This window comes from Lonchura striata, chromosome 30 (assembly GCF_046129695.1).
Source record: "Lonchura striata isolate bLonStr1 chromosome 30, bLonStr1.mat, whole genome shotgun sequence".
Lineage (NCBI taxonomy): Eukaryota > Metazoa > Chordata > Aves > Passeriformes > Estrildidae > Lonchura > Lonchura striata.
In genome coordinates this window covers 2,369,273-2,391,525 of record NC_134632.1, presented here as the reverse complement: position 1 = coordinate 2,391,525, position 22,253 = coordinate 2,369,273, and the positions used below count along the sequence as shown (strand labels likewise).

At 50.7% G+C, this 22,253-nt stretch overlaps 1 protein-coding gene across 7 annotated transcripts in view; it reads left to right on the top strand.

Annotated features, from left to right (window-relative positions):
* SRGAP2 (SLIT-ROBO Rho GTPase activating protein 2) overlaps positions 1–19,244 on the top strand; it is a 108,875-nt gene extending 89,631 nt beyond the window's left edge. For 4 of the 7 annotated variants that reach the window (XM_077789065.1, XM_077789064.1, XM_077789063.1 and 1 more), the window contains 5 exons: positions 1,982–2,061; positions 6,580–6,760; positions 7,288–7,434; positions 9,560–9,887; positions 13,574–19,244. In XM_077789065.1, coding sequence (XP_077645191.1) covers positions 1,982–2,061; positions 6,580–6,760; positions 7,288–7,434; positions 9,560–9,887; positions 13,574–13,957 — 1,120 coding nt within the window. In that variant the 3' untranslated portion in view covers positions 13,958–19,244. Of the gene's footprint in view, positions 1–1,981; positions 2,062–6,579; positions 6,765–7,287; positions 7,435–8,656; positions 9,226–9,559; positions 9,888–13,573 lie in introns of those variants that run through there. The other 3 variants (XM_077789068.1, XM_077789067.1, XM_077789066.1) reach the window with 2 other exon arrangements.
* Positions 19,245–22,253: the final 3,009 nt, after the last annotated feature.

Sequence of the window (22,253 nt, the reverse complement as noted above, 5' to 3'; positions counted from 1 at the left end):
TCTCTGATGTTTTTAGCTGATGTTATATATGAAGGAATTGCAGGGAAAAAAAAAAAAACAGCTTAATAATATTTATGGCCTTCAGGAAACACATTAATTTGGACAAGAGGTTTTGTGCCATGAGGTGAAGGAATAAAAGTGTGCTGAGTGCCCTGGGTGTGGGTGTCAGTGCACAGGGGGGTGTAGGGGCAGAATGTCCTGGGGCTGATATCAGGAAGGAGATAAGGGATGGGTGGGACCCAGAGGGGTCACTGATGCAGCCCTGGCCCTGCACAGACACCCCAAAATCCCACCCTGAGCACCCCTGGGAGCATTGCCCTGCAGCTGTGCCAGCCTGGGGGCTGTGCCCATTCCCTGGGGAGCCTGGAGAGAAAAAACCTTTCCCTGATCTCCCCCCAAAGCTCCCCTGGCACAGCTCCAGCCCTTCCCTCAGTCCTGCCACTGTCACAGCAGCAGAGACAGGAGCTGCCCCTCCCTTCCCTGCTGGGGATTCCTTTGGCAGGATTTCCTGCTGTCACCTTCGGGGCTCGCAGGGTGACACCACTGCTGCCCAAAGCAGCACCCAGGGCTCAGCCAGCAGCAAGGACAGGATTTGAGGTGGAAAATGCTGCTTTTTAGGAGGCATGGCTGGGCAGAGGCACGTGGCTCCTGTGCAGGGTTCGAAGGCGCAGCTGTGCTCGACATGACTTCACAGTCTGGGTGAAACTTTAGCCCTCAGTGCTGCTTCCTCCTGGGGCCTCCAGCTGGCTTCAGAGGCTTCTGTAAACTTTATTAAAGAGCAGAAAGGCTTTGCAAAGGATGGGAAGGGCTGGTTGCTGAGGTGCTGGCTCAGGAGATGTTGGGCAGCCTGGTGTCCTGCGGATTAAGCAGAGCGAGGCGCCAGAATTATTCAGACATTTCACCTCTTCTCCTTTTTCTGTTTTCCTCGTATTCCAAAGAGCACAGGAGGTAGATTGCCGGGGGGAGAGCACTGTCCAACCATCATCACTTATTTTAACCATTGCGGGGCCAAAATGAGGGATGAAGTCATTCCTGTGTGAAGAAGATTTAAAAAACCACCTTTAAGGAGTCAGAGAAGGCAGCAGAGGAGTTTTCTGGTGTAAGATGAAGAGCCAGCACTGGTTTTTAGCCCTTTTTTTTTATTCCTGAGAGGAGCAGGCAGGGCTGCCAGCTGGCAGCAGCTCTCTGGAGCTGCCTGGGAGAGGCAGTGGATCCTCTTCCAGTTTCCTTTCTGCTCCTGTCCAGAGGGAACTGCTCGTGGAGCTTCTTACAAAAACACAACCTTTGCTTGCCACTTGTTGTCTGTTGATCCTTTCAAAGCTTTTCTTCATGCCAAACATAAATGAGTCCTCTTGGTAGTTTAGGTGCTCTGCAATCTTTATTTACAGGCAACTAATTGGGCTGTGGGAGTTGTTGAGGGAGATGAATGGGACATTTAAGGTGGTGATAAAAGGGATGGAGGGAGATGACAAACACAGACCTGGAAATATCGTTATAAATCGAGGAGTGATTTCCCCCAGGAAGTTGCAGCTTTCTCATCAGCCATCTAATGAGCTAATTAGAGCAATGGAGAATGCAGCCAGGGGAATAATCCTGGCATGGCAGGGAGGAGCTGGACCCAGCCTGGCACTGCTGTGTGAGTGCTCAACGTCTCCAGAGGTCCAGGCTGTAAGATGTAGAGTTGGACTTTGCTGACAGCACTCAGAATGGGTCACCAAGATGTTTGGTTTGGCTGATCAACAAAGAATCCAGCTTGATTTTTACCCACAGCCACTTCAGCACATGCATCCACAAAGTGTCTGTAGCAGCAAAACCTAAATATTGACTCCTGGTGGGGATTCCCAGTTGTGTCTGGTTGCTCTGCAGGATGTTCCCAGTTCTGTGTGATTACTTTCCAGGATGTTCCCAGCTCTGTCTGCGTGTTGGCCATGAGGGATCTCAGCTCCCAGCAGTTACAGCTGTCCCTGTTTCCTTTTTGCAGTGAAAGCCCTCACGGGGAGCGAGCCCTGACAGAGGATTCAGTGCAGGATGTCACAGCTGAACACCACACCAGTGATGATGGTATGGCCAGTCTGGGTTTACTGGGGAAACTGGTGCAGTTTCTGCCCTGGGGGAGGCAGGGGAGGCTGTGCTTGTTTAAAGATCCAAAGTGGGGTTTGAGTCAGTGCTCGCTCGAAGCAGCAGTGGCAACTTTTGTGTTGGAATCTGTGATATTTAAATGATCTTCACCTCTGCATTGTCACCCTGAGTTCGAATCTGCAGTTTTGGGCATCCTGGATACTTCCAGAGGCTCCTCCTGGGATGGGAACATCCTGTGGGCCCCTCCAGAGCAGAGGAAGGATGAAGTGACTGCTGTGAACCGATGCTGCCTGGCATGCTGAGCAGGCTGGCCACCAGGGCAGGACATGGTTTTGTTCTTGTCTTCAGACCCTTGGCAGCACTGGGAGTTCTGGGCTGGTTTTCCTTGCATGGCCTCAGCATTCCCTTAAAATTAAGTGTCCTTTTTGAGCTGGCCTTCAGGAATTCCTGAATGGAGACTGCAGACAGGTGGGGTCGGTCTCTCCCACCAGGCAGCACTGACGGAACAGGAGGACACAGCCTCAGCTATGGCAGGGAAGGTTTAGGTTGGATATTAGGAAAAAAAAAATTCACTGGAAGAATAATAAAATGCTGGAATTGTCTTCCGAGGGAGGTGGTGGAATCACCATCTCTGGATGTGTTTAAAAAAAGACTGGACTTGGCACTTGGTGCTATGGTCTGGTTGTGGTGTCAGGGCATAGGTTGGACTTGGTGATCTTAGAGGTCTCTTCCAACCTCATTATTCTGGGATTCTGTGAATTGGCTCAGTGGCCCTGCCAGGTGCTCCTGTGCTGCCTCTGCTCCAGCAGCTGCCTCCAAACCCTCCCCGGGCATCCCTGGCTCTCCCAGTGGCTTTGCTCTTACAGCTCTGTCCATCCTGTGACCCTCTGGTGTTCACACACCGGTGAGAAGGGAAAGAGAAATCGATTCTGCCTCAGCAGTGGGCACTGGCACCCAGGCACTGGCACCCTGGCACTGGCACTGGCACCCCCTGAGGGGAACGAAACACAGGATCCTTCCCTGTGGTCAGAGTGCTCTGTCTGACAAATGGGAGCTCTGAAGATGTGTGAGGATGTGTCCTTGGGGCTCTGAGGAAAAGCAATTTAATGGGTGTAAGGAAGGACAGGACCCCCCCGAGCCCGAGCCTGCAGCCTGCTGCCAGCTTGTGCCATTTGTGGCTGGGATTTTCAGATTTTTTAATGACTGGGAGGGCACAAAGGTGAGAAAGGAGCAGAGATCAGAGAAGGACACTGCTCTGCAGCCTCTGGAGCTGGGGCCCCTGAGCAAGGTGAGGCTGGGAGGTGTTTTGGATGGAGTCCTGCAGCCTCCATGGAATATTCCATAGGAAGCTTTTGGGAGGCAGCACTTGGCACTGAGCAGCTGGGGCTGGGTCTCTTTGAGGCAGCAGCAGCAGCGTGTGGTTAATTAAGGGGTCTCGTGTGGTTAATTAAGGGGTCTCGTGCTAATTGAGCTGTTCAGTGTCACACCCTTCTCTTACCTCTCAGCAGTGCAGGTACAGCTCCACCACAGATCTTCCTGGGCTTTTCCCCTCCTTCTGTCTTCAGATGGGACCAAACCTCCCAAAACTCTCTGGGGAGACTGGGATTGCCCTTCCCAAAGTGAAGCTGTCATCCCAGCCCCCTCCACTGCAGGAAGGAATTTTGGGGTGAGGGGAGAGGCTCTGTTTGGCAGAGCATCTGTGTAGTTCATCAGCCTCCCTGAACTGATTTGAGACAGGTATGAGAGGTCAGAGCTGCTGAAAGACAAGCAGACTGTGTGTTTGTTATATTATAAATACGAGTGGAAATGGTTTAATCTGCTGCTTGTCTGCCCAAGCTGTCAGACTGGCAGGGGGAATTGTTTGGCTTAGCCTTATTGCTCTTCATTCACACAGTTTTCTTCTCTGAGCATAAGTGTAAGTAGGAAAAAGCTACTGGAAATTAAAGTCTGAAATCAGTCCTCTGGAGAAAAGCCAGAGTCCTAAAAAGCAAATTGGAAACATAAGAAACCTGAGTGCCACGCTCATCTGGAACAATAAACACTTCTTAATGAAGCAGATGGAATTTACCAAACCACACTCCCATCCCCTTTCTAAATGGAGGGGGACACCAAAAATCAGCATTGTTGGGGTTTCTTCCTGTCAGGACAAGCTGGCAGAGCGAGCAAGAGGGAGGAAGGAGCCAAACCCAGATCACCACGTACTCTGGGGACTCTGCCAGCATGGGCCAGGCTTTCCCACCCTCCCCAATCCCTGGCTGCTTGCTGAGGACTGCTAAATGGGACCTGTGTGAGTCTGACCACAGGCTCACCTGGGGTGGGTGCTTTGAGAGAGTCCTGAGCTGGCAGGCGTGGCAGTGGAGGGGTTTTTGGGGTGGCTCTCACAGATCTGAGTGACTGCACTCAGTCACTTGGTCCTGGGTCGTTTCAGGTGCTGCTGGGGCTTTCTGGGGGGAGATGCTTCTGCTCTGCTTGCTCAGCCTGGCTGGGGAGCTCCAAGACTGATAAATGGGATTTGGATGGATTTACACCGTTATTTTCTCAAGCCCTGCTACCACCTTGCAGCCTAGAGGCAGCTCCAGACCCAGTTCTGGAGCATCTCCTCTCCCAAGGACCAACTGGAGGAGCTGTTTGGCCTTGCAGCCCATTTTAGTTTCCTCCTGCACTGCAGAAACTTCCTGTGGTGCAGAGATCTCTGTGTGGAGTGGCAGATCTCTCTTTGATCAGGGGAGAGGAACCACAAATCTCTTTTTTCAGGAAAGAACTCAATTTCCATGGATTGCTTGGCTGCATTAAAGCTCCTTTAAAGTAATTAGAGGGAGCCCACTGGGGCTGTGTGGTTGAGCTCATCTCATTCCCCTGATCCCTGCCCAGCACCAGGAGCTGCCTGAATACACATTTACACTCAAACAGTGGCAGATTTTTTTCAGAGCCTTAAAAATAATCCACGGGAGCCCCACATTGATTTTCCTGAGTGTCTTAAATGCCCTTATTGTGCCTCTGTATCATACCAGAATCCTGCAGGGAGCTGGATTAGTGGCAGGGCATGGCTGGAGCTGCTGTGGGAGCTTTGCAGGAGTGGGCACAGAGCATCCCAGGGAGCAGCTCTGTAGCCTCAGCCCTGGCTCTGGAGGCACTGCGTGTTTTCCTTTGCTTCCATGACACTTGGATGAAGAGCAGGGCCTCCCACCGTGCCAGAATTCCTCTCTCCTGGCTCAGGTGAGCCTCACAGGCAGCAGAAATTTCCTTCTGAATTGATGCTTTATTTCTGAAGCAGCCTGGAATGAGAGGATGTTTCCCTCCCCTGCCTGCCCAGGGGATTCACTTCAGCTGCTTTTCAGGAGGAGAACCAGAGGCAGATTTTTGTCTGGAATGTGCCTGATTGCTTCCCACCTCTGAAACTCTTTTGATTTTAGTGAAACACTAATTCTGCCCTTACCACTTCCATCACTGTTGGTTTGGATTGCTCTGAGGGGGTTTAGGGCTTGGAGAATCCAAATGTGCCCTCTGTGTAGGGATGAGGTAAAGGATGAAAGGGAAACATCCTGAAGTTTAGGGGCTCCCCTCTGAATTTTGTTGCCTTGAGAGGGAAGGAACAATTTATCCTCTTCATGCTCTGGTTTGTGGCAGATTCAAACTGCTGACTGCTCACCTGAGCCCAGCTATTTAGTGAACTGTTTATTCCCTTCTATCTCCTGGAGTGTGAGCCTTTGATTTGAATGAAACCCTTTTTATTTTAATAAAACCCTAATTCTGCCCTTGCCACTTCCAGCATTGTTGTCTTGAATTGCTGTGAGGGGGTTTAGGGATTGAAAAATACAAATGTGCCCTCTGTGTAGGGATGAGGTTGATGCTTTGTGAAGCTGAGCTGGAGCAGAGACTGGACAGAGCTAAAGAGTAAAGCAGGGATTTATTAAGAGGCCTCAATGGATCCACCTTGGGCAGCACAACCCAAAATGGTCACAAAATGCACAACAGGTCACAGGGTCTGTCACTGGGATCAGTTCTGCTCCATTTGCACCTTGGAGTTCATTGTCCAATTCCAGCTTTAGCCCATCCAGTCCCATCCTTGTTTTTCTCTCTTCATCCCACGTTATTTGTGCTGCTGGGCCTGAGATTTGGATCATTTGAAATCTGGATCATAGAGAGGGCCTGAGATTTGGAATATTTGTCCTTGGTCCCCACCTAGAGCAGGAATTGTTTTGTCTCCCTGCTCTGTGAAGGGAGCTCACCATCCCCTAATATGGGCCTCAGACCCACACACTGAAGCAGCACAGAATCTGAAAAATAGAAAAGCCAAAATCTGAGGTATCAAAGGATGAAAGGGCAGCATCCTTGAGTTTTGGGGTTCCCCTGTGAATCTTCTGCTTCCAACCCTCTGCTGCCTGAGGAAGGAACACTTGCTCCTCTCCGTGCTCTGCTCTGTGGCAGGTTTAAACTGCTGCCTGCTCACCCGAGCCCAGGTGTTCAGTGAAACTCAGTTTATTCCCTTCTGTCTCCTAGAGTGTGAGCCCATCGAGGCCATAGCCAAGTTTGACTACCTGGGCAGGACTGCACGGGAGCTGTCCTTCAAGAAAGGAGCCTCCCTGCTGCTCTACCAGCGCGCCTCGGACGACTGGTGGGAGGGACGGCACAACGGCATCGACGGCCTCATCCCCCACCAGTACATCGTGGTGCAGGACACGTAGGTGCCACCCTCCCTGCAGCCAGGCCGCCCCCAAAAACACCCTGGGGTGGGCCTTGGTGGCCACACGCCCCGGCAGAGTTCAGATTTTCACCCAGGGGTGGAGGGGAGGTGAAGGAATTGTTCTGGTGTCTGGCACAGCTGGGATCTCCAGGGTGCTCACGGGCGCTCAGGAGGAGGGGGAACAGCTTTAGGATGCAGGGTTAGGCTGGGTGTACTGAAAGGGATTGTTCCCTGGGAGGGTGGGATGCCCTGGCACAGAGCTGGGGCTGCCCCTGCATCCCTGGCAGTGCCCAAGGCCAGGCTGGATGGGGCTTGGAGCAGCCTGGGGTAGCAGAAGATGTCCCTGCCCATGGCAGTGGGGTGGGAGAAGATGATCCAGATCACTTCCAGCCAAACCATTCGGTGATTTGAAGGACACTGGTGATTCTCACACCGTGCTGCTGTACACTTGCACACTGCTGGACTGAAAACGCAGCACTGCTGCTCCTGCTGTGGTTGTGACACCCTCCCCTCCTCCTTCCTAGTGAGGATGGGATGTCAGAAAGGTCCAGCCCGAAGTCAGAAATAGAGATCAACTCGGAGCCACCAGAGGAGAAGGTGACAGCCAGAGCTGGTGCCAGCTGCCCGAGCGGGGGCCACGTCGCAGATATTTACCTTGCAAACATCAACAAGTAAGAGCAGCCTTGCTTGTTTTCCCTGCCTGTCAAGAGCTTGGTGATGAGTCCAGTGAAATGCTTCCTTCCCTGAAAAAATACATTAACAAGCACTGCCACCCTTTTTCTCTGCTTCCCCCTCTTTTAACTCACGTTTTGCTGTCCCCTCTGTGTCACCAGCGTGGCCATCACTCATTTGAAACCCCACTGGCTTCTCTTCCCTGTCTCCAAGGTGCCATCTGGTCCTGTTTTCCCAAATATGCCCTGTTTTATGCCTTGAGCAGACAGAGGAAGGGAGGGGAGTGCTGGGCTGAGATCTGGTGTCGTTGTCCCCATCCCTCCTCATGTTCTGTCACCTGTCACGTCTCCTCCCCGTTTGCCACGTGCTGTTGGATGGGGTGGGGGGACAGTTCCTGCAGGAAGCCGTGTCCCAGTTTGTGATAAATGCCATACCTGCAGTCCCACCACCTGGCACTGCCTGCAGCCCTCCTTTGCTCCTGCAGCACTCCTCACCTCGCGTTACTAACCATATGCTTGCAGTGGAACAGCACAACCTCCTGTTGCTCTAACCTTGCCTCCTCCACCAGAAATCGTTGCTTTAGCCAACACTGAACATAATAAAAAGCTGGAAAATCTAGCTAGTGGCAGACTAAATTCCATGACCTGCTAAATATTTTTTTCTAGACAGATTTATCCCCCGTATATTGCTGATTATTTCCTTTATGTTAAAAACCCCCGCCTCTCTCCATTGTGCAGTGAAGGTTTTATGTGATAATTACAGTTTGATGGGAGGGGATGTTCTTAGCCTTCAGTTAATTTAACACAATGTAGTCTATAAAGGCATTAGCACAAATGCATCCTTTTAAAAGATTTGGACCCTGCTCATGGCCTAGAGAGCCTGGGCCTTCCTTATGGGATTCAGCAGAGCTCCAGTGATATCTGGGAAGCCGTGATAATCTGCATCAGCTTGGGATCTGGGCTTTCTTGTATGATATTTGCTGTCTGAGCCAGTGGAGTGGCCATTCTGCCAGTTATGGAGAGATTTGTGTAATAACAGACCTGTGCTGGAGCTTCACCATCTGCTGGCTTTGGTAGAGTTGTGTGGAGTGGTTCTTAGAAGCCTGGGGAATGTCCACCCTAGTTTTTGGGTTTGGTTTTTTGGGTTTTTTTTTCCCTTTACTAGGGAACCTGATATTTAGCAATAAGTAGCATAAGACTCATTTTGTTGTTTTTTCTTTAGGAATGAATCTTCTGACCTATGTGTGAACAGACTTGAGCAAAATTAAATCAGATGGTTTCGCAATGACAGTTGTGCCACCCACTGAATTATTATTTGGATGCCAAAATCCTACTGGAGTTAACACTTTCTTGCAGTTACTCATGGGGCTGGTGCTATATATAAACGGATCCTTCCCTGTATAATGGATGCCAAGCTTCAGACCTATGGCATAAAGTATTCTGCTGCATTGGCCTTCCCATGATTTGAGTGGAATCGTGCTGTCAGACCTCATGGTGCTGGGGTAGAAACTAAATTCTTTGGACCAGTTCATCCATTTGACATCATCCCTTTGGTTTATGTGTAGCCCATGCCTTGTGGTCCTGCCAAAGCCATGAGAAAGAACCATCTCCTACCACCAGCAAACATTGGAAATGATCATTAACCCCAAACTGGGGGTCTTTGCTTGCTGATCTCTGAAAATAATAACTTGATGCCTTGGGCCAGGAGCTTAGTAGACTTATACTGTGTCCTCCAGTCAAAGATTGTAGCTCTGCTCTTGGAATGTAATAAAAACACATCATCAAAACCTGTTGATGGCACAGAGGGTTTTTTTTTTTTTTTGTTCCAGTATAAATTCTTCTCCTCTTGACCAAGTTAATCACGTTCCACCCAAGTTTTCTGGTTTTGCTCTGAATGTGCACAGCTGCCAGGACTCAGCCTTGTTGTTAGAAGCGTGAAACTGGAATTATTTATAATTTATAATTATTTCACTGTACCGCAATCACTCCTCAACCCCTGGGTCTGTTTGTAATCTGGGTACCTCTGTGTCTCTCCCCGTTGTCCTGTGTGTTGTTTTGGGGGGATATCTTCAAATGACAGCCCTGTACCTGCTTGTATTGACTTGTTTTGCTTTTGTGACTGAAGGCAAAGAAAGAAACCAGAGTCAGGCAGCATCAGAAGAGCGTTCCGCCAAAGTGACGGCCACGGCCTAGGTAGTTCCCTGGCAGAACCAGCCTCCCCCGGGGCCATAGGCGCTTCCAGGCCCTCATCTCAGCCCATTATGAGCCAAAGTCTTCCCAAGGAGGTTCCAGACAAATGCTCCATCAGTGGCCACGGCAGCCTCAATTCCATCAGCCGGCACTCGTCGCTCAAGAGCCGCGTGGACAGCCCGCAGCTCCGCAAGGCCGTCACTGCTGGCAGGTCCAAGAGCTTCAACAACCACCGGCCCATGGACCCCGAGGTCATCGCACAGGTGAGGTGAGAGCAGCTCCTGCTGCAGGGCTTGGCCTGGGGCAGCTGGGATGCTGTTCCCAGCACATCCTTCCCTCTCCCAGGGTTATTTCATAGAGCAGGAGGAAAGAGAGAGCAATTTCTGTTTCTGCTCCTTGTTTTTCCCATGTGGAATGTGTGTGGAGAATTGTTTATCTGGGGTGGCTGCTTGGTTGGATTCTGGTGAGGATTGTTTGAGCCTGGTGGCCAATCCAATCCAACCCAATCCAATCCAACCCAATCCAATCCAATCCATCCAATCCAATCCATCCAATCCAATCCAACCCAATCCAACCCAATCCAACCCAATCCAATCCAGTCCAATCCAACCCAATCCAACCCAATCCAACCCAACTCAACCCAATCCAATCCCATCCAACCCAACCCAATCCAATCCAATCCAATCCAACCCAATCCAATCCAATCCAATCCAATCCAACCCACCTGGGGCTGCACTCTCCAGAGAGGGCCAGGAGTTGTCAGTGAGTTAAATATGGAAGTTAGAACAAGTAGGTTTGTAGTTTTAGTATCTCATTTAACTAGTATATTAATGTATTATAATACAGTTATTATAAAGAAATCATTCAGCCTGCTGAACTGGAGTCAGACATCAGCATTTTGCCCACCGGGTCCACCTGCATTTACAACAGGATGCAGGAGGTGTTAGAGTGCAAGGTGGGATTTCATCTCATCTCCATGCCCCAGGAGGGAAGGGCAGCCCTGCAGGGCAGCTCTGGGTGAGGAGAGACTCTGGAGCAGAGCCTGCTCATTCTGGAGAGGAGAAGACTGAGAGGGGATCTCTAATCCATATGAATCTCCCCAGGGAGTGTCAGGATGCTGCCAGGCTCTGTTCAGCAACAGCACAAGGAGTCATAGATTAAAACAAAAAGTTCACCCTCAACATGAGGAAGAGTTTCTGTCCGTGAGGGTGGCAGAGCCCTGAACTGCCCGGGGAGGAAGTGGAGTCTCCCTCCCTGCAGACACCCCAGACCCACCTGGAAGAGTTCCTGTGCCACCTCCAGGTGACCCTGCCTGGACAGTGGGTTGGACTCCAGAGGTCCCTTCCAGCCCCAAAAATTCTGTGATTCTCTCAGTGCAATATTGGCTTAGGACACAGCCCCCATCTGGGCTTTCATCCTCCCTGTGTGCAAAGCTGCTTTCCTGAGGGAAGAGAAACACTCAGGTCCTTCCTCCATAAAAACTTGGCCCTGTTCATTACCCAGAATTTAATCTCAACACTAAAAACACCCATTTCAGAAAGTGACACAGATCCCAAAGCTGCCAGCAGGGAATGAAACAATCATCACTTCAAGACACGAGAGAAATGAAGTATTTATTGTGGCTTTAACACTCTCCTGTCAGTGGTGTGACACGGGAAGCACGTGGAGCAGCACAGCCCAAATAAAAGGAGGCTGCTGCCTTGTCAGGGCTCCAGTGGCATCCTCATCATCTTGCAGGGCTCAGAGTGTGATCAGCAGCCAGACCCGAGCATAACCCTGCTGTTCTCAGGAGTTATTTACACAGGGCTGGCTACAAAGGATGTGAAGTTACACATTTCCCTCTTCCAGAGAGGGGATGTGCCTGCACTTGCAGCTCTCTGTACCCACTGCTTGCAGGGTGGGAGGGATGGCTCTGCCTGGAGCCAAGGAATGCTCCAGGCTCAGGTTACAAAGCCAGCCCTGGAGACCTGACTGCTCTGCCTGGCTCGGGGCTCTGCAGGTTCCTGAGGAGCTTTAGACGTGAGAAATAAAGGGAATTTTTATTGACAAAACAGCAGCTCCGCATAATAAATAAGGAGCACATTAAAACTCAGTGGGTTTAATGCTGGTGGGAATTTGTGTTTTGCCATTTTGAGTGCCTTGAGCCCACTTGTTAAAGTGGAAATGTAGTGTACAGCTCCTGTTGTCTTCGTGTTTCCCCATCCTTCTGAGGCTTTGGTTGATATAAATCAGATTCTTTGTTTTTTCAATTAGACTCTGACTGAAGTTGTTCTGTCTCCTTTCCCTGCCAGAACCTTCATTCCATTGTTTCACTGGAGAAGAGTCTGGGGACAGAAAGGAAAGAGGAGGGGAAAATAAATAAAAAAGAGGAGGGAGAAAACCCCAGGCTGTGTTAAATCAGTGTTTTTCTCTGTAGTATCAGCTCAAACACCACCCAATAACTACCTTGCACATTTTCCCAGCTTCATAAGGAAAATCTGCCTGGCCTCAAGATAGAGTGGGAGGCATCAGATTTCTGCCTCTGCTTTCTTCCACCATTCCTTGACTGATTTACCTTCCCCACCCCCTGAAAAAGCTCTGAGGAAGCTGGAAAGCTGCAGCCAAAAGTGTGAGTCAGAGCCAGGCTGAGCTCTCCTGCTCCCCAGGGACTTCTGTGCACCACTGGACTCTCCAACAGGCAATGGATAGCTCCTGAGACAAAAAAAACCCTGGTTTTAGTTCAAAAGTTCTCTTTATATTTATTTGTTAATAACTGAAAGAGTTTTTTAGAGGGAGGAGAAAGGCCAGTTTTGGTTGCTACACGTGTTTCAGACATCTTCTGTGTCCTCTAAAATCCTGAGTCCTGTGGAACACATCTCTGGGAGCAGCTCAGCAGGAAAACCAGTGAGGCAGCAGGAGCCCAGGAGGATTTCAGCGTTCAGTGGGTGGCCCATCAGCCAGTACCAAAGCTCTCAGTGCTCCCTTCAGGAATTTACTCTCCCAAATCTCATGTGCCAAATAATCCTCAAGAAAGGGCAAAAGTGCTTTGGTTTCTGTTCATTGGTGACATCTGGGGCTTTGCTTTGAAGTCTGGGCAGCATCAGGAGCAGTGAAGGGCCAGATTAGCATCAAGCTAGTGCTAGCAGTTATTTTGCTCCCTGTTGCTGGAAAATTTTAGGGATATTGGCTGCAGGATCTGGTGCTGCACGGTTCAGTCCTTGACCCGTGGGTGGTGTTGAGAAAACAAAAAATATGCTCAAAACCTGGCTTTTATCTGGTTATTTGTGTGTTGGGCTGTGCCTTCACTGGCATGCTCTGCTGTGCTTGCAGGACATCGAAGCCACCATGAACTGCCTTTTCTCTGGTTATTTCTGTGTTGGGCTGTGCTCCTCTGCTGTGCTTGCAGGACATTGAAGCCACCATGAAGTGGCTTTTATCTATAAGGTTATTTGTGTGTCTGGGCTGTCCCTTCACTGGGCTCTTTTGCCGTGTTTGCAGGACATTGAAGCCACCATGAAGTGGCTTTTCTCTGGTTATTTGTGTGTTGGACTGTGCCCCTCTGCTGTGCTTGCAGGACATTGAAGCCACCATGAAGTGGCTTTTCTCTGGTTATTTGTGTGTTGGACTGTGCCCCTCTGCTGTGCTTGCAGGACATTGAAGCCACCATGAAGTGGATTTTCTCTGGTTGTGTGTTGGACTGTGCCCCTCTGCTGTAATAGCAGGACATTGAAGCCACCATGAACTGCCTTTTCTCTGGTTGTTTGTGTGTTGGGCTGTGTCCCTCTGCTGTGCTTGCAGGACATTGAAGCCACCATGAGCTGGCTTTTCTGTGGTTATTTCTGTGTTGGGCTGTGCTTCACTGTGCCCCTCTGCTGTGCTTGCAGGACATCGAAGCCACCATAAAGTGGCTTTTCTCTGATTGTTTGTGTGTTGGGCTGTGCTTCACTGTGCCCCTCTGCTGTGCTTGCAGGACATCGAAGCCACCATGAACTCGGCCCTGAACGAGCTGCGGGAGCTGGAGCGGCAGAGCAGCGCCAAGCACGCGCCCGACGTCGTCCTGGACACGCTGGAGCCCCTGAAGACGTCGCCGGTGGTGGCCCCCACCTCGGAGCCCTCCAGCCCCCTGCACACCCAGCTCCTCAAGGACTCGGAGCCGCCGTTCCAGCGCAGTGCCAGCACCGCTGGGGACATCCCCTGCGCCTTCCGGCCCGTCAAGTCTGTCAAGGTGGCCACGCAGGTGAAGCCGCCGGCCACGCGGCCCAAGCCCGCCCTGTTCCCCAAAACCAGCGCCAGCAGCCCCGGCGTGGCCTCCTCCGCCCCTCAGCAGCCCCCCGACAAGTCCTGTACTGTCTGACCCGCCCCGGGTGCCACTGCTGCTGTTCCACATGGACACGCTCTGGCCGACACTTTCCAATTCCTATTGAACGAGTCCTTGGACTGAAGGGGAGCTGCCGGGAGCTCCCGAGCGGCCACGGCCTCGTCCCACGTCCCCCAGGACAGCTCCTGCCACGCTTGGGAAATCCACAATCCACGCTCCACTGTGAAGCTGAGCAGGAAAACACCAAGGGATGAGTTGGATTTGGGTTTCCATGCCTTGTTCAAGTGCTGGGCCGCTGGAAGGAACGTTTGGTGGTGTCCAGTTTTGGGATACCGGTGTAGTGACTTCTGTATTCTGTGTTTCATTTATCACAGGGAAACAATAGGATAGATTTTAGTCTATTGCATGTTTTGGTGCCACTGGTTACGTGGAGCTTGGACATGCCTGTTTCTTGTGCATTATTATTATTATAATTATAATTATTATTATTATTCCGTCGCCTGCTGGTGCCACGGTGGTTAAGGGTCTGTCTCAACTTCCATCACATCCTCTGGTTTTGTTTGTTTGCTCCCCATTCCTCCTCCTCAGGGCCAAAAGCCTTTGGCCATCCAGCTTCATGCTTTATTTGTCATGGAAAAATCAGTTTACTCTGGAACACTGGTAGATTTTGTGGAGTTCTATGTAAGGCGTGTCTGTGCAAATACAAACAAACATGTTCCTGAGCTCTGGGAGCACAACAAAGAGCCCAGCTGTTGCTTATGGACAATCTTCACTGGTTCCCCCCTTTGCTCTCCCATATTTAAAAGCAGCTTTATTGTTTCCAGTGGCATTTTCAGCCCATGGGCTCTGATGTGGTGTTGGCTCTCGGGAGACTGAATGTAAAAAAAAAAAAAAAAAAAATATATATAATTTTGAAAGCAAGCATCCTCTGCTGGGAGCCCATCCCCAGGACACACTCTGCTGGTTTGCCCGTTCTCAGGACAGATCCTGACCCCATCCCAGCGCCAAGCACTGTAAAAACTTCGCTCAGGAGTTCCCAGCTCCCTGCCTCATCCCTGGCTGCTCTTATAGAGCAGTGCAGGGGACGCTGCTGGGGACAGGGATGTGACAGCACCGTGCAGGGCTGACCTGTGAATGAATCCTTTGGTATTATTTGTATTTATCCATAGCCAGCAGCACCCACGGACTCTTTTGTACTCCCCTGGGAATCCTCTGCAGTGCCCACGTTTATTTAATGTAATAATCTGTGCCACTTAGGAGTGGAGACTGGCTGACCCTGAGCTCGCCTCATTCCTCAGCTTTTCGAGGATGTCAAACAAGCTGCACATCTTAGGCTTCCATTAAATAATGAATTCAGGACAGGATAAGAAAAGTCATTTTTCTCACCCATTTAAGCCGAGTTTCCTTTCAGTGTGTGAGTTCCTGGTGACTGCAAAGTCAGTTTAATTGGCACTTAAAAAAGAAGAAACGAAGAAGAGTTGCTGAAATGTCCTTTTCTCGTGCATTTAGGGTGATACTTGGAAAAATGGAACAGGGTCTTCCTGCACCCCTGTCCATCCCCACACGCACAACCTCCTTTCTACAGAAGCAATCAATCCATAATTAATGACTTCCCAAAAAGCCAGCTTCCTCTGGGCCCTGAACTGAGGACGTGCAGGAACTGGGAAGGTTTTGGTGAGAACATTCCTCGTTTCCCTTTTCTCCTGAGCTTCCCTGGGGAAGCCCCACGGTACGAGCCTGACTGTCCCTGCCCCTCCAGGAGATGCCACCGGTGCCACCAGCGACCTTCGCTCTCAGGTTCTGATGGACTTCTACCACCAAGGAATCACTTGTTCTTTTGGGGAAAAAGAAAATAAATAGAATGGTTAAACTTGTAATTCTTTTGCTCAGGCAGAACTTTCTGGCATTTCCTTTTTAGTAAGAATTTTTGGGTTTTTTTATTTCTCTTCTGTTTTTTTTTTTTTTTTTGGTCAAGAATGACCAAGTTAATCTGTGTCAAGAGCAGGATCTCTGTAAATTGACTTTGCCTCATTTTAATGCCTTATTTTCTTTTTCTATTTTTATGCCTAGCATTCAGTATTCCTAAGAATAAGTGTTCAGCCACGCACAGCACATTGGAGGAGCTGCTCTTTTCCAGCTTCAAGGTCTGAAGTGTGGAATTAGATGGAAAATAAAAAACAAAAAAATAAATTTTAAAAAAGACTTCAGGTTACTGTAACAGCAACTGTCTGTATCTGAATTATTACTGTGCTTCTCTGGCATCCACAGCTCTGGGACAATCCTGCTGCCAAGGGCAAGGTGCTTGGCAGGATCACCTGGATACGGAGCATCTCAACTGGAATTCTGGTGTGCACTGTGATTGACACAAGCAATAGGACAGGCTGAAGCTCGTCCTTCCTCTTCCTCGGGGGGGATGAAACAAGAAAATCACACACGAAATCCTGGGGGAAAAAGGAGATTTTCAGCTTGTCCTCCTCACTCTGTGAACACACGAGGCTGGGAGGGCGTTTGCCACGAGTGTTTTAGGAGCAGTCACTGCCGGAAAGGTGGGAAGGAGGAACTGGAAATGTTCCCTCCCCGTGGACAGGTCTGACACGGTGGTTTGCTTGGGGAGGTACCAATGCCACTCCACACCTTCATATCCTGAAGAAATTTTAGCTCTTCCAAGGAAATCCTCTTCTCATGACTTTTCCTGTAAGGTTTGTGTCGAATATAAAGACAAAAGAAGTGTTTGATAACTGGAATGACGTCTGTCTGTTCAGTAGTGCTTTGTATGAACCTTGTTCATCAGGTGTTGGATTGAAATAATCCAAAGCAAAAAAAAAAAAAAAAAAAAAAACAAACAAACAAAAACAAACTTTAAAACATGGTTTTAGGTGATCAATCTGAATGGTTTCTGAAGCTTAGACCTTTTCTAGGTTATTTCCCTAGTTGGGAATGGAGCAGTGTGCTTAAACCATTGCTTAATTTCTGCCTCTCTGAGGTCGTCCAAAGTTTATGGACTATAAATTTGTCCTTCATGTCCAAGCAGTGGGACACGATCAAACCCTCTCATTTTATCTGTACTGGGTATTTTATTGCAACAAAAATGAGTAAATAATTAGAGTGCACTGTGACAGCAGAAGAAAAAAAAAAAATGTTGTTGTATATGTCTGTATTTTGATACCTGTTCAAAAGGAGTCTTTGGGTTTCCTGTGCTGAATACCTCATGTGTTGGGTTTTGGGAGTATTGTTGATTTTTTTCTTTTTCTTTTTTTTTTTTTTCTTCTTCTTTTTTAAGGCAAGATTGTTCTTGCACAAAAGTAGGTTAAGATAACCAAGTTCTCATAAATTTATTTACTGAATCAAAACACTTCAGCTTGGCAAGAAATCCCATCTGTTGTAGCTCCCCACCTTGCACTTGGTACGGGGCCGGCCTGGCGCGCTTGGAAGAGCTCCAGCAATACTGGGACAGGAGAAGTTCATTGCAGGTGGAGCTTGCTGCCTTATTTCTCTTCTTCTCTGTGTCAAAAACCTCAAATTCAGTGGAGCAAGGCGTAGGTTTGTGGATTTATGGAGCTTTTGGGAGATGTTCTTCTGCAAAAACCGACGTCTCTGGTTCTCGGCACTTCGGATCCTTGCCGGGGTGTGGGAACGTTCCCTTGTGTGTGGAGGGGACACTTCCAGGAGGTGATGCTCTCAGTGAGGAATCAGGAACGATGGAAAAACGCCCCAAAAATCCCTGCTGAGACAGCTGGATCGATTCCATGAGAGGCTGAGCACAGTAGGGAGGGGAAGGAGGTGCCCCTGTCCCCCCAGGTGTGGCACTGCTCTGGTGGCCAGGTGAGGGGCACCTGTGCTTGGCAGGACCAAGCCCTGGGTGCTGAGGGATGTGCCCCAAAGTGCAAACACACTGAACTCCCCTGGGTGTGGAACTGCTTCAAAACCTGCTTCAAAACCAGGGGAGAACAGGAGCACTGGGGCATTTCCATCGCTTATGGGCCTGTCCAGAACAGGAAATGGAGTTTAACAAGCTGGGGATTTATTTATTTTGATATTCTTAGCTTTCACATTAAAAAACCCAGCCCTTTTTTGGGCATACCTGGCCTTGGCTAACGCCCCACAAATGCAGCTGGGGACACAAAGGTGTTCCCTTAGTGGGCTGGTAGCACCAGAGGTGGAAAGGAGGGAACGTCCTTCCCCCAGGGACGCTCTGGGGAAACACCAAGCACTTCATGGACTGAACTCTGGGGTTTGAGCTCCTTCCACATCGGCTCTCTGCATGTCTCTGTGTCTGTGTGACAACCTGGTACTTGAAAATAAGAAATAAAACCAGAAATACTTGACCCTCTGCCTGGTGCCTGCGGGGCCGGGATGGCCCCGGCTGTGTCGCGCACAAGCGGTTCCGCCGCCCGCCCACCAGAAGGCAGATGAATTCTTCTCCAGGCTGTTCTAGCAGCAAACCATCTATTTGGGTGGCTCTAGAGATGCCAAAACAGCACTTCAAGGCCTGGAAAATGCAAGGGTTTCGTTGATTTGGGGTTGGTTTGTTTTTTTTTTTTTTTTTTGTTAAATTTTGTGCTTCCTCTAACGTAGTTTGGGATGAAAGTGTTTTTTCAGCCATGGGCCAAAAAGAGGGGAAGGTGGAGAGGGAAGGCAGCGTCCTGCCGTGCCAATACTTGATCTGCCAAGCTTCACTCGGGGTGAACATCCAGCAGTTTGCAGTGGGAATCGTAGGTGGGCCTGTCCTTTCTGAGGCACTGAGTAACCTTCCTCTGAAGTGGACTTCACCAGCCCTGAGGTGTGAGGAACAGCCCAAGCCCAGGGGTTGGACTGTGAGTGTGCCAAACTGCTGGAGCAATACTTGTGAGCAGCAGCTTCTCTGAAAGCCCAGCTCGATGTAGCTCGGAGAGGGCGACTGCTGAAATCCATCTCTGATTCCTGCTGCAAGGCAGGAGAGCCGGGTTGCAAAGTGTAGGAATTGTGTTTTTTCTCTCTGAACCTGGGGTCGTCAGCAGCAGTTGTTTCGTGGTGGGATGGAATGTTCTTGCTAAAACAAGTTTCCACTGTTTCATGTCTTCTACACCAATATATATATGGTGTATATATTAAACTGTGTAAAATTGTACTTTGTACATAGAACTCTGTACAATATGGAGGTACAGCCTTTTTTTGTTTTGGTTTTTTTTTTTTCTTCCCCCTCCCCTTTTTGGTACAGTCTTGTACAGTATTAGGAGTCGATGTGTTGGAAGTGTTAAATCCATACTGGGGCAACAAAATGTATCCATTGTCATTAGCAATAGTTTTGGAGAAATAAATGTTTTGGGTATGGTGGAAACACTGACCTGAGGGTGCTGGTGTGTGATGTCCTGGGGTTGAGTGGGAGAGAGGGAGAGCATGGCCTGGGGGGCTGCTGGAGCACTCAGGAATGCTGCTGGAGGTTCTGGTGAGGGAGAGGAAGGATCTGCAGGAGCCTGGAGCACCTGGTGCCACCCTGGACACGGGGACACTCCAGGGAGCAGCGTGGTGGCACAGAGACGGGGGACACCAAGGATGTGGTGACAGGACAAGGGAATGGCCTGAAGCTGAGGGAGAGCAGGTTTAGATGGGATTTTGGGAAAGAATTGTTCCCTGGGAGGGTGGGCAGGTGCTGGCAGAGGGTGCCCAGAGCAGCTGTGGCTGCCCCTGGATCCCTGGGAGTGTCCCAGGCCAGGCTGGAGCAGCCTGAGATAGTGAAAAGTGTCCCTGCTGTGGAATGATAAGACTTTAAAGGTTTCTTCCAACCAAACCATTCTTTCTGTGACCCCCTGATTGCTGATTCCCCCACCCTGGGCTCGCACGCAGCCACCACAGCAGGATTCCCCAGGGCAAACGCTTCCCTGGCAGTGACCCGATTTAAAAATGCTTAATCTTCATCATTTTCCTGTGGAGGATGGACCCCCAACTGTCTCAGGAAAGAGGATTTAAGATTGAGATTATGGATTGGATCGTTATTTTATCATTACCAGCTTTCCCCCATCTCGGTTTTTCCACGGGCCTTTTTCAGAGTGTGGAGGGGGAACGTGGCAGGGCTGTGTCATTTTGGCTTCCTTTTCTTCAGATTCAAAGGAATTACTTATTTCAGTGAGGTTTGATGATTAACTGAGGCATTTTGTCCCCCCTGTCCCTGGGGTGAGCATCCCTGTGCTCCCTGTCCACATCTCCTCTTTTAGGGATCAGCTGGAAATCCGGGGTGTTTTTATTCCAAAATCACAGCAGCCTCTGTGGCACCACCCTAGAGCCAGCTGGGCATGCTGCTGGTGCCTTTTTGTTTTTAAAACATGAAATAGGAGTCAGAGAGCAATGTCCCTGCAATGGGGTGTCACTGGGAGTCGGGGAGCAACGGGGTGGCACAGATAACAAGGGATTTTTGATTTTCCCTTGGTCACTGTCCAGCAGAAGAGGCTGTGATTATCTCTTAAACCCTCATCAAACCACAGGTGGGTCCAAGCCTGCCCCACAAACCCCATTCTGGTGGTTTTTAACAAAGAAACGCAGTGGGGAAGTGCTGGGAGGGTTCAGGCTTGGCACAGTGACACCCTGGGGACACCCCTGGGCTCGATTCTCAGACCCAAGGACGAGGTCCCTGCTGCACACAGAGCTCGCTGCTGCTTCTTCATTCTCCAGGCTTTGCTGCCACCAGCTGGAACAATGAATTCTCATCACAAATTGCTTTCGAGGCCGGGATTTTTTCTCTCCCAGCCCCTGCCAGATGCGCTGTCCCACCACAGCAGGGGTTATCCCCTGTGGGCACATCCAGTCCTGGGGTTCAGATGGGACTGGGGAGTCAGCTGGGAGGAAAAACCTGCTGATGGAGCGACCAGGGAGAGGAAATGAGCTGGGAATTTTAAAAGGACAGCAGAAGAAAGCATAAGGGGGCTGGAAGAAGGCAGGCAGGTGTTGGGGGTGAGTTCCCTGCACTCCCAGCCTGGCCAGCACCGTGGGGACCGACTGATGGTTCTGTTTCACACGAACAGAAAATAAAACCAGACACAATTTCAAGAAGTCACCCCGGCCCTTTCTCTTCCTGTCAGCCGAGCTGCAGCAAAAATGACTCCAATCAAAGGGATTTCAGGTTTCGTGTGGTTAAACCGACGTCAGCACACCCCTGCAGCTGCCGAGACTGGCACCCCCTCCCAGCCCCGGGCATCCCTGGATAAGCCCAGGAAAGGGGCAGTGCCCCGGCCAGCTCCGGGGGCTGTGCCAGGCACCCTCACCCGCGGCTGGGAAAATGAAACTCAGCAGGAATTAAGGAACTAATTAGGGGTGGGGTTTGTGTGCATGCTGGTGAAGTGGTGCCAGTGTTTGGATGCCCCACAGGCTGATGAACTCTCAGACCTTTGGAGCCCTTAGATACACCCACGCCAGCCTGGAATGATTCCTGACAGTGGGACCCTGATGCTGAGCTGGTCACGGTGAAGCCAGAGTGAGCAGGGACAGGAGAGCCCCCTTTGCCCTGTGCAGGCAGCAGAGTGGCCTGAACCCCACATCCTGCCCTGCATCCCACCCTGAACCCCACATCCTGCCCTGCATCCCACCCTGAACCCCACATCCTGCATCCCACCCTGTCCCACATTACATATTCCACCCTGCATCCTGCATCCCACCCTGTCCTGCATCCCACATCCTGCTCTGCACCCTGTATCCTGCATCCCACATCCAATCCTGTCCTGCACTTCACCCTGCACCCTCCTCTGCATCCTGCATCCCACTTTTCACCCCACATCCAGCTCTGCACCCTGTGTGTCACCTGGATCCTGCATCCCACATCCCCCACAGTGAGTCGGGGGATACAGCCCGGTGTGTTGGGGATACATTCCGGTGTGCCGAGGATACATTCCGGTGTGCGGGGGATACATTACGGTGTGCCGAGGATACATTCCGGTGTGCGGGGGATACATTACGGTGTGCCGAGGATACATTCCGGTGTGCGGGGGATACAGCCCGGTGTGTTGGGGATCCATTCCGGTGTGCCGGGGATACAGCCCGGTGTGCCGGGGACCCATTCCGGTGTGTTGGGGGATACAGCCTGGTGTGCCGGGGATTCAGCCCGGTGTGCCGGGGGATTCAGCCCGGTGTGCCGGGGGATACAGCCCGGTGTGCCGGAGATCCATTCCGGTGTGCCGGGGACTCAGCCCGGCTGGGAAGTCTTTTCTCGAGCAGGAAGCTGAGGCGTTTCCTCCTGCAGCGGGGCCGTGCTCGCCGGGCGGGTTTTGCAATCCGCGGGTTTCGGTTCCCGGCCGGGGAGGCGCCGCTCGCCCCGCTCCGCTCCCGGCCCCGGCACGTCCCGGCCGGCGGCTGCCGGCAGCGCCGG